Consider the following 11,793-nt stretch of genomic DNA (forward strand, 5'->3'; position numbering starts at 1 on the left):
CTTTTCTAATCACACGAGTCACAAGATAAACAGCCAAATGTTACTACTGGCAGAAAAGATGAAGACGACAGGAAGCAGTAGGATGATGATGGTTTGGTTTAGTTTTTTTCAGATATAGAGCAGCTGGCTCCCCCAGAGCTCTCACAGATTCACACAGTTCATAAAAAGCTGTGTGTCATTTGAACGTTTTGAATACATAGCTCTTATGTAAAATCGCCAGCTGCAATTTCCCCAAAACACCGTATGTAGGCGGGACTTGTTGCTCCGACGCCTTAATAAGATGTTTCCTCTGATTGGCTGCTAGATGATGATTAAGGTAAAAGCTACAATTCTTCCAGATTCTGATGATCGGTTTAAACTTCAGCACATCAACATCACCACATGTAGATCCCTAAATGCATTGAATTGCTGCCATTATCTAATCAACATGTGTACCTAATAAAGTGCCATTAGAGTGTGTAAATGAGAAAAATAAGAAAATCACAAAATGGTCTTGGAAACAACAAATGAGAAGCCCCTCCCACAGCAGTGGCATTTCGGTTCTGCTGCAACATGAAGCAACAATGTACAAGTCATGAAGAAACAGCATTGAAAAAAGTTGGTCAAAACAACCAAAGTGTCTAAGTAATAAGAGTTAAAACATTATAATTATGTTCACACTGAAGGTTTCATTAATTAGCAGATCCAGATCTGCTTTCCTAAACAGTGTGTGGTTGTGGAGGCCATAAAATAGTCCTTATCCTGTGAGAAAGGGTCATAAATATTTATGTATCTTCACTTACTAGTTGTCCTAATGTTTGCACTCATAAATGAACTAGCTGGTGTACACTTCGTCCTGCCAGGTACTTTCCATTTGGCATCGTTTTCCTGGTGGCTGGTAAAATCCTGGAGATGAGTGATCCCTCTGCAATGGGGAAGAAGCTGGGTTTTTATGCCATCACCGTGGTGTTTGGTTTGGTGTTGCACGGCTTGTTCATCCTGCCTGCCATGTACTTCTTCATCACCAAAAAGAGTCCCATCGTTTACATCCGGGGAATCCTGCAAGCCTTGCTTATAGCCCTGGCCACTTCCTCCAGGTAAAGAAATAAGTAGCACAATTGGAGACATATGTTCTACATTTGTTTCTGGTCATCTTTTAAAAGGTTTTCTCTTGATCTTTTCTATGAAAGGATTTAATCTGATTTTGGATTTTTAATTCTCTAATGAGATCTCTTTTCTATCTTCGACAGCTCTGCCACTTTGCCTATAACCTTCAAGTGCCTCTTAGAGAACAATCACATTGACCGGCGCATCATCCGATTTGTGCTCCCAGTGGGCGCCACCATCAACATGGACGGCACTGCCCTTTATGAAGCTGTGGCGGCCATCTTCATTGCACAAGTTAATAATTATGAGCTGGATTTTGGCCAGATCATCACTATCAGGTCAGTGATGTTGCATCATACCAGCTTTATAACAACATTTACATGTGATTGGTAGGAGTTTAGAACAATGGTAGGTCCAAAGCGCAAAATCTTAATCTTTAATAAATTCAAATGTCCCTTTTTTTTTCAATTTATTAAATAAAAAATAGAATCAATTGTGTTATCCAACCAGTAGCTTTTCTAAAAGTATAAATATACTGCTCAGAAAAATAAAGGGAACATTTCACTTTAATTTTGTGTGTGGCTCCAAATCCAGGCCTCCATTGGTTAATAAATTTGATTTCCATTGATGATTTTTGTGTGATTTTGTTGTCAGCACATTCAACTTTGTACAGAACAAAGTATTCAATGAGAATATTTCATTCATTCAGATCTAGGATGTGTTATTTGAGTGTTCCCTTTATTTTTTTGAGCAGTGGTAAAGTATTGACACATAGACTTTTTTTCTGACTGTTAGGCAAAATCTGTCCAAACCACTGATTTTGTCAGTGGTTTGATCCACAAATTACAGATTTTGATGGCATGTTTAGTCATTATCCACTTGAAAACCCATCTCTTTCTTTAGCCTTAACATCTTGGTTGATGTCTTGAAGTGGTACTTTAAGACATGGTACTTTATTTTCATCAATAAAAGTCATTTTTTATAAATACATAGGAAATGAAATGAAACTTATGGCCAGAGTACCTTGCCAACTAGATGCCACCCTGTGTTATTGCCCCTGTCGCAAAATCTGTGGTGACATCATGAGAAACCTTCTTTTCTCATGATGTCATCTATTTCACTTTAAGTCCCCTTTTCAGCAAAACTCTTAGATAGCATGAAGGTTTTATGAAAGTCTAATAAATTCTAAGAAACAATTATTTGAGCATACTCAGAAATTCTAACATGATTCCTGAACATTCCCTTATTATTCCAGAAACTTTTATTCTCATCAGTAGAAGTCATTTTTTATATATATTTTGTATTATATTGAATATATACTTTGATTTGATTTACTTGGAGGCTCACTGGAATTATTTTCCTTCTCTCTGAAAATGACAGTCCTAAGAAATAGATTGGACTCCTCAGGACTTTGAAAGCATAGTAATTATCTATTCAATGGAAATGTTCAATGAATTCAACATTTATCAGTGACACAAAGTTTTATGAACTGTGTGATGCTGTGAGAGCTCTGGTGGAACCAGCGTGCATTGTCCTAAAAAACAAACCATCATCCTCTTACTGTTTCCTGCCATCTTCTTCATGGTTTTCTCCAGTAGCAACATCTTGTTGTTGATCACATTTCTTGTGTGATGCGAAAAATATTGTTTACATTACTGTTTTTCCATAAAAGTTGAAAAACCACCTCATTCGAACCTAACGCACAAACCTTTTATCTAAAAATGTGTTTTGTTTTGTTTTTTTTTTTGTTTTTTTTTTCATTTTTCAAAATTGCCATGTTTCCATTGATCAAATTTATTTTCATTCTTTCAATTTGCACAAGTCTGTGGCTAATGGAAATGCAGCCATCGTAAGATTGTGCGACTGTGTATGCATGTACGTGTACATGTGTGCGTATGTGCGTGTGTGTGTGTGTGTCTTGGTTGGGTGTGAAACAAGAGCAACAAAGGATTAAAGTATTTCTAAAATTGCTGTCATTACTGTGTGGTCAGTCTGATCTTGTAACAAGATGGCTGCCGTGGCTGGAACATTGGCTTCTTGAAAGGTAGAACTTTAGAAAGTTCTCACCAACTTGAGCCAGGTCTTTGTTTCAGACAACCTCCCACCGTGCCGCCCTCCAGGGTAGCTGAGATGATGGAAGAGTCTGGAAGAAAAGACTGTGTAAAAACAGATGGAGAGTGAAACAGAGGGAGTGAAACATTAGAGCCTGAGGTTTTATTTAAATAAGTAGTTTCACCTTTCTAACCATATTTTAGAGTAGAGAACCTGTTCACCTTGAGCTATATGAACAGAGGGAGGTGACCTGTCTGCTTGGCTCTTTCACAATACTCTCGACATGAACCCCGAAAGGCAAACTGCCTCTGAGCTTCCCCTGACCACTCAATCACAAGTGAATACAGTGTTATCCCCTCACCCCTGACTCCCCCACTCAGCTCCTTCAGACTAGCCAGCAGCAGTTAGCAAACACCTGGTGGAACTGCACATCTGTTGAGCTCATTATAAGAGCTTCTCAGTGAAACGCTGGTAAAAATGTTGTTAAAGGGTTAATAGAGAAGCCATGTGATGGCTTCCTGAAGACAGAGTTTCAGAAAGAGCAGGAGCTTTTAAAGAGACAGAGACCCAATTTCAAGGCGTTAAATTAAGAAATCAAATTTCTTTGAAGCCATATTTAATATATTGCATTTTTTCTAACTGAAGTTAACATAGTTGCATAATTGTGCTAAGAAATGGCACTAAGTGCTTGGAAAATACATAACTCTGCACCTGTAACCTTCTCATCAGAAGTCCTGTTTATGCTTGTAAATCGTGATTTTTGCTGGTCACACACACCCCAGTCACACAAACCATGAATCATCACTACATCACTCCTTCCACCCCTGCAGAAGTCAGCTGATTAAGAATTCACTTTTGAAAACATAGGTAATAGAGGTGGGCTGACTTTAACCCCCCTCATCACGTCAGTCTTTCACAACACACACACACACACGCACACGCACACACAAAATATGGAAACAGCAAAAGAGCAACTCAGTCCTACCTTAAAGTGTGACAGGGCCACATATGACTCATTTTACACTTCATTTATGGGCTTTATTTCTTAAAACTTTGTCACTGATGGTTGGATGTCATGGGACTTCTTCAGAAATGTGAAGACTTTTGATTGTTACCACATTAAGGCTGTGTTGCTCTTAACAAAGAGCCCCCATGGCCACTTCCACCACATCCTCCATCCCTTTGGGTTAAGCCCTGCTCCCAGCTGTCCCCAAGCTTCAAAGTTCTGATAGTTCTGTAACCAATCAACCATGATCCAGTCCTTCTTAACATTTGGTTGGTACGGAGTATGTCCGATGTTTCAAAGTCATTATAAGGTAGTTTTTATAAGGTACCACCCCCGAGTCCCATATGTGGTTAAAACTCATATGAGATCAAACGATGTTGTTCAGCGGTTATCACACAGAAGAATCTGAACCAGTTCTTTGACCTTGAGCATAAACCATATCATGAGCAGTGGAATGAATGTCTGTTTTATCTTTGTACGCTGCCTCATCTCTGGCTTTATTGACTATTTCAACTTGAGAGCATTTTTTCTTTTCAAGGTGAAGGTACTCATGCTGTGTAGTCGTCATAGCAACCATGATATTCCCCATTTCTCTTTTCTTCTATGGCTGATGCTCACACTACCACTACCAATGTTAGCGCCACCTTCCTCATTTTACTCCACAACTGCATCTTATGTTTACACACCTGCAGTTCATTTGTCATTTGAATGTGAAGGTCTGTCCACAACCAGCCAGGTGAACCTCTGACCATACACATTCAGTACAATGTTCTCTGCTAAGTTACCATTCTACTTAGGCCAAATTTAACTTATAATCAGGGATCATTTTAAATTTGAAACATCACAACAGTATGAAAGGTTTTTTTTTGCATTTTAATGAAAAACATCTTCTGATTTCCTTCGTTTTTACCATTGTCGATCACCAAGGTCATGGGAGACATCTTGCTGTGGTCTTTAAAGAGAATTACAATTTTAATCAGATGGAGGATGGCTCCTTCACTTCTGAATACCAAGTCTTCAAAGTAGGCGTGAAAAATATATTCTACTGTATTGTAATTATTGACCCCCTGCTCCGGTTGAGCCTTTACATTCTGAATGTGTAGAGACATTTTAACACTAATTATCAAGTGGAAGGTTTTAATTGTTTATGATTTCAACTTTCACATTGATTACCCCCTCCTGTGATGAAGCTGCAGACTCTGTCAACTTAAAACAAGATGGTGGGCACTAATAAAACGAAGCATACATTTGATCTTCTCTTCTCTTTAGGACTAATCATCGACCATTTATATATTTGAAGAGATTTTTGTGAGTGACCATAGCTGTGTTTTCTTAAGGCTTATCCTAATATTCACCCTGCAGCAGTTTATTTTTGCTTTATTCAACTGAAAAGGAATTGATATCTGGTGTTTTTAAAAGTGTTGTAATCAAACTCAGCTTCTGGGAAGTTCACACGTTGAGCCTTAAGGCCTTTGAATCCAATATTTAAAACAACTCCAGAACTGTTCTCAAATCCAGTATTGTCGAGCAAAAAAAATTGGTAAAATAAATGATATTGCTTCTCCTAAATACCTGTAACTTTTACAGAGATTTTACATTGTAGATTTCATCACCTTATTTAACACACTTCTTAGTTTGGTGGAAATGTCTGAATGGAGGGGTTTGGATCTTTGGTGACCATATCATGTCAGATTCTGCTGGGTATGTGGTGCACCTCAAGAACCTTTTTGCTATATGTCATATATTTGCTATATTGTATTTTTACTCACTTGGAGAGATCATTAGCATATTTTATAGTATTTCCTATTACATTTATTCAAATGAAGGAAGACAGATATTGAAACTGTCAGAATTACAGTGTCTTAAAGAAATAACAAACTTTTTGAAAATTAACACACTTTAACTGAACTCTGAGACTAAATATTTGATAATTGTGCCCAGAGAGCACCATTCATTAATTAGAGGACAGTCTTGGTGAAGTTGACTAAATGTTTGCAGTTACTTTGTTTGTTTAAATACCCACACTTTGAACAACCCAGCTGTGGATAATATAAATTAGTGTTTTTAGCTTGAGACTTTGAGACAGAACATAAACACTAATTTCAGTCCTTCATTGGAACAATGCTAACCTTCCAAATCTCTACCAGCATCACAGCGACGGCAGCAAGCATCGGCGCAGCAGGGATACCACAAGCTGGACTGGTCACCATGGTAATTGTGTTGACATCTGTTGGATTGCCCACTGATGACATCACCCTCATCATTGCAGTTGACTGGGCACTGTAGGTCATGCTTCTTTTTACTAATGTTCTCTAAAAACCCATCGGGCTAAGCATGCCGGCTTCATTTTTGCTGCATAGTCGCTGCATTTCTGATTCGACTTCCCTTTCTCTCCTTTGCAGGGACAGATTCCGAACGATGGTAAATGTAATGGGGGACGCTTTGGCCACAGGCATCATGGCACACATCTGCAGGAAAGATTTCATGAAAGAGGGAGATGGGGTTGGTTCTAACTCATTGGTTGTTTATACTTCTGTTTAAAACCTTTCATTGAAAAAAAATTCATTCTGTTTTGGTTTTTTAAACATGGATCAACATCATATTTTTAAATTTGCAAAACAATTCTTTGTCAAACATTTATCAACAAACAATGATTCAGTCAAAGTCTGGTTATTTGTAATCACATTTCTATTGAGTATTGATGGTTGAATTTCCTTTTAAAGTTTCAGCTTAAAACTTTACTTTTTTCAGTTGGATTTTCATTTTTGCTGTGTTCAATTCTCTGGAGGTGTTTAATCAAAACAAAAAGAAACAAAAACTGTTGTTTTTTTTGTTTGTTTTGCGTTTTGTAAGTACTTTTTTTAATGTCCTGTCCACAGGTACCTCTGGTCTGTGAGGCTAAAATCCCACTGAATCCCCCACCCACAATGAACTGCCACAACAACAATGGGAACGTTCGACCGCCTTCCTCAGGAGTCAAACACAAGCTCATCCCTCCTGATGTTGCTCGACTAATGCAGCTTGAGGAAGGTGTTCAGCAGATTTCAGACAAAAAGAAACCTCCGATTCCTCCAAGATATCTCAAGAAGAGCAAAGAACACTGCACTATTGACATGAATGGCCTTGAGACCAATGTATAGCCACTGAGTGCAATTTCATTTGATATTAGTGTATTTGGACAAATGGATGCCCAGAAGCAAAGGAAACTTGTAACGGCATCAATATTGTATTTTATATCCTGCAGTACCAAAATCTATCTATCTACCTATCTGTCTATCTAGCTATCCAGCTAGCTAGTAATCTGTCTGTCTAACTAGCTAGCTAGTTTGTTGTATACTGCATCACTGGTCATGCCAAAAGAAATGACAAAAAGTTGTTCTTCTAAAGGTCAGAATTTGTGAGCAGTAGACACTGGCCAGAGTCACACCTTGGGAAACATGGAAAAATCGTCTGGAAAGTTTTTATGTGGAGGAAAGGTCTGGTCCATATGGTTTAGTGGAGAATAAATTAACATAAGTTTTTCATACAAATTACATGTTGTGTGTGGTGAATGGAGTTTGTTTTCCAGCTGTGATATTTTTATTTTATTTATTTTTTCAATTCTGACTCTGTCGGGTTTTAAAAACTTCTTATTTGCATTTCTTCATTGCGAGGAAAAGGACTGCAAAACCATTTCTCTCCATTGCCATTATGTTTAAGCATCGTTTTTCTGATCCAGGACTGGTTTTCATGCTCACACACAAGAAGTCACTCCTTGTTCCTTCCAATTCGCAGCTTCCTAAGTGACGAGACGGTTCCGCTCACACAGTGAAAACGTGTTTACAACGATACAATGACATGTAAAGAACATTACAATGATTGGTTGGAGCACATTGTGAGGTAACTTGTCTCTGTCTCAGAGTCAGATATTGACTGATGCAATTGTATATTCAGTTAAGATAGTTCAGTTCAGTCACTTGTCTGAAAAATGCACCAAGAGAAGGATTCTGTAGAGTCTGTGTGTGTGTGTGTGTGTGTGTGTGTGTGTGTGTGTGTGTGTGTGTGTGTGTGTGTGTGTGTGTGTGTGTGTGTGTGTGTGTGTGTGTGTGTGTGTGTGTGTGTGTGTGTGTGTGTGTGTGTGCTCGTGTGTGTATGATGAGTTGTTCCTCACCAGTGTTATCATACTGGAACTACAGTGAATAATGTTGAGTATCAGAAATACTGTGACATTACTCTCACTTTTCATGAAAGGCCAGTTTGAAATGCTACTGACATCTTGGTACTAGAATCTAAAACTGGGTTCTCAAAAGACAATTTTTCCTTCATAACAAACTTAAAATTTTCTGTGGCACTTTACAGCTCAACTCCTTGACCATTTTTTTCTTGAGCATTTGTCAGATTGATTGCACAGTTTGTCTGCTTCTGTCAGTTGCAGGAAAAACTCTGACTTTCATAAATGCTTTACAGAACCACCTTCATGCAAAAGAACGTACATTCAAGCTTGGTGATGAAAAGGTAAACTTAAATGGTTTTGCCTTATTATGGTCCTTGACTGATAAGGACGGGAACTGAAGTGATTTTGTTTTTTATGTTTCAACTAATATGTGCAGAAAAAAGACATTTTGATTTGATCAGGTTTAGCCAAAAGTCATTAAATTTGTCATATACAAAGACTTGGGACTTTATTTGGATTTGAGCTTTTTGACATTTCTTCAATGAACTATTAACGTTGAACATTTCCAGACAGCTTTCACAATTACCCAGCCTCCCTGTAACAACACAACATTCAATGAAGTTGCTGAAGATAAGCATAAAGAAATTTGGATAAAGAAATGTTTCCAGAAATGATGAGGTGGTAAAAAAGAAACAGTCAAGTGTGCAAGGCTGAACGGAAAGCACATCATGGCAATCAAGGTTTGGGGCTAACATAAATCGAATGTTATCTTAACAACAAAGTCTTTTTTTTTTTTTTGCTTGCTACTTACATCATAGAGACAGAAAAGTCATTTTGTTTACAAGAGGTGAAGTGTTGGCTGATCTTATTGGTTAATCTGAAAAAAACACATTTACAACCAGTCTAAAAATAATACTTTCACTTGTTTAGTCCAAATCTCAAAACTGTTAATATAAATAAGACTTTTTACAACACAAATAAACTCCTAACTCTTGTCTATATATATTTTTTGTGTCTGTTTATTTGAGCTGCTGCCTGTGTTTCTCCAATATTAAAGATTATGTCCACAGCCAATGCTGTTTCAGAAAGGATCAGAAAGGAAAAAGGCAAATAGTGGATCACCCTTTTCCTTTTGACCAGTGGAAAAGGGCGATCTACTAATCATCCTTTTCTCTGCTAGAGTGGTGAAAAAAATGCTCTCAATGTTTAATAGACTGGCATTCATAGTTTCAGCTGCAATGTCCGAACATGAGTGTTATATAGAAACCGGGGCAGGATGTGCACACTGGGCCTCTACAGCAGGGTTGTGCATATGGCTAATGGCTAATAACCAATTCACATAAAAGCCAGAAACACTTACAAGAAAGTCAGACCTACGTGTGCCATAACACACACTGGTTTCACTCCGCTGCATCATCTGTCTTTTTTTCATATACACAAAAGCTTCTGAAGGCCAAGAACCTAGAGTAGAAATTAACATTCAAACATATGGAACGCGGATTACGCAAGAAAGACAGAGATGAAGAAACACAACCTTGCTCTGGTTGTTCAAAGTGAATCAAGTGATCGGTGGTACAAACGCAAAGTGTAGTTTGTGGTAAGAGAACATCCAGTGCTCATTTTAGCAGACCTTCACACAGAGAAACTTGTAAGAAATAACAGATATTTTATTTGGCTCACAATTTATAGAAAAAATAAAGATAAAAGTGGTCACAACTTTATAAGACACAAATATTTTAATGTAAAAGAAGGAAAGACTAAAACTGAGGACTTGGCTGGCCTGCTAATAAGCAGCTGCAGACTCACCTTGCAGGGGAATGAGATGCTACTCATCCATATAGTCTATTGCTGGCCCAGTAAATAGTCTTGAAATGTATCTCTCATTGCCCACTTTTCATGGAACAGTAGTTGAACATGTTCCTCTCTGTGGTTCTGAGTCTTCAAAGCCTTATCCACAATCATCTGATCAATGGTTACCTAACTGCCGTTGCCACTGACAACCCCAGGTATCAGCTATTAGCTGTTGGCTGCCAATTTTGCAAAGCCTTCAATAAATCGTCTATAGTAGCTGACAAACCCCAGAAAGGATTGCACCTCTGGGACACTGGTTGGACAATCCTGAAGAATTCACTTTTTTAGCCTCTCTTTTAGTCCCTCTTGTTTCAGGTGGCTTCATCACAGTTTCCAAACGATGCAAACATTCATCGACTGAGGAAGGGAGAACATCAAGAGGAAAGGAGAACCTTAAGGTCATCCAAGAGACTGACAATTTTGAGACCCAAACATTTCCTCCATTAGTCGCTGAAACGTGTTGGGGCATTGCAAAGTCCAAATAGCATTCTGTTAAATTCAAACAACTCAAAAGGCTTACGGATGACAGTCTTCATCTCATTAGGTTAGCCCACATTGGCCTGGTCACCACCACTAGTTAAATCAAAGGTGAAGAACCACTCTTGACAGAGTGCCCAAAGGTTCCTCAATTCTTGGTAGAGGAAAGGCACCATGGCAGGTCTTATGGTTAAGTTACTTGTGGTCAAAACACAGGCGGTTACTCCCATCCTTCTTCTTACCAACGATGAGGGAACCATTGGGGCTGCAGCTTTCTGACCACCAGGCTATTTAACAGCTGCCAGTACAGCATACTCTGTCCATACTATGCATGAGGCACATTAGCTACCACTGTACAGCCCTGATCACTACCCTGAGCAGAAAACACTCCCTCATACTTCTTCCTGTGCTGATCTCAGTTTTGAAGGGCTAATTGATCTTTATAACTTGACATGTTCTGACATTCTGGGCTCTGCTGCTCCTCTGAGGCCTAAGTGAGCCAAACCACCCAATCAGCCTTGGCTGAATGAATCCTCTCTTGCTCTTACAGAGAAAAGATGGAAGAACAAATTCCAAGTGTCAAAGTAAATTCTTCATGGCTGTTTATCTACAGATCAGAGGAATGTGACAGCTCTGATATCTAGCTAAATCTGCTTTTTATGGAGTGTGATCTTTGTTAGTAGTCTCAAACCTCAAGTTCTTTTTAATTATTAATCCCTGTGACACTGTTTCCATGGAGGCCATAAACATTGTGACACTTTCTTGGATCACTTTGTAGGAAAAATATGGATGCTAAGGTCTTCTCAGTCTCGGTCTGTTTTAGATAGTTCTGTGCTCTCTGATTGCTCTGCTGTTTTTCATCAGTTTAAACAAAATGTTTTGTTTCTTTTATTTGAGACCTTCCAATTTCCCACAAGACTTCCCTTCCCATCTTTTCGATGAGACTCTTCATGTCATTCACCTAGCATTTTAGACATTTTAAACACCTCTTCGTCATCTGGCTGTGTACCAGTTGTATTCAAGCATGCAGCCAGTCATCAAAATGAAGAATCATGATCTTTATGTTTCTTTGAACTACAGGCCACCTTCCAGATTACAAATTACTCTTATCCAACCAAGATTTTGGAAAATGCTGATTTTTTTAGTTAACCTTTTTAAGGACTGAAAA

General features: G+C 38.4%; 1 protein-coding gene across 1 annotated transcript in view; it reads left to right on the forward strand.

Moving 5' to 3' along the window:
* Window positions 1-9,298, forward strand: part of slc1a7b (solute carrier family 1 member 7b) — a 50,733-nt gene extending 41,435 nt beyond the window's left edge. The window contains exons 7-11 of the mRNA XM_088005279.1: window positions 843-1,076; window positions 1,230-1,424; window positions 6,292-6,426; window positions 6,547-6,646; window positions 7,024-9,298. Of these exons, the coding sequence (XP_087861405.1) occupies window positions 843-1,076; window positions 1,230-1,424; window positions 6,292-6,426; window positions 6,547-6,646; window positions 7,024-7,284 (925 nt within the window). The 3' untranslated portion in view covers window positions 7,285-9,298. The remainder of the gene's footprint in view (window positions 1-842; window positions 1,077-1,229; window positions 1,425-6,291; window positions 6,427-6,546; window positions 6,647-7,023) is intronic.
* The last annotated feature ends 2,495 nt before the right edge of the window (window positions 9,299-11,793 follow it).

This window comes from Poecilia mexicana, unplaced genomic scaffold, assembly GCF_051168715.1.
Source record: "Poecilia mexicana isolate PSO_F unplaced genomic scaffold, ASM5116871v1 scaffold_4, whole genome shotgun sequence".
Taxonomy (NCBI): Eukaryota; Metazoa; Chordata; class Actinopteri; order Cyprinodontiformes; family Poeciliidae; genus Poecilia; species Poecilia mexicana.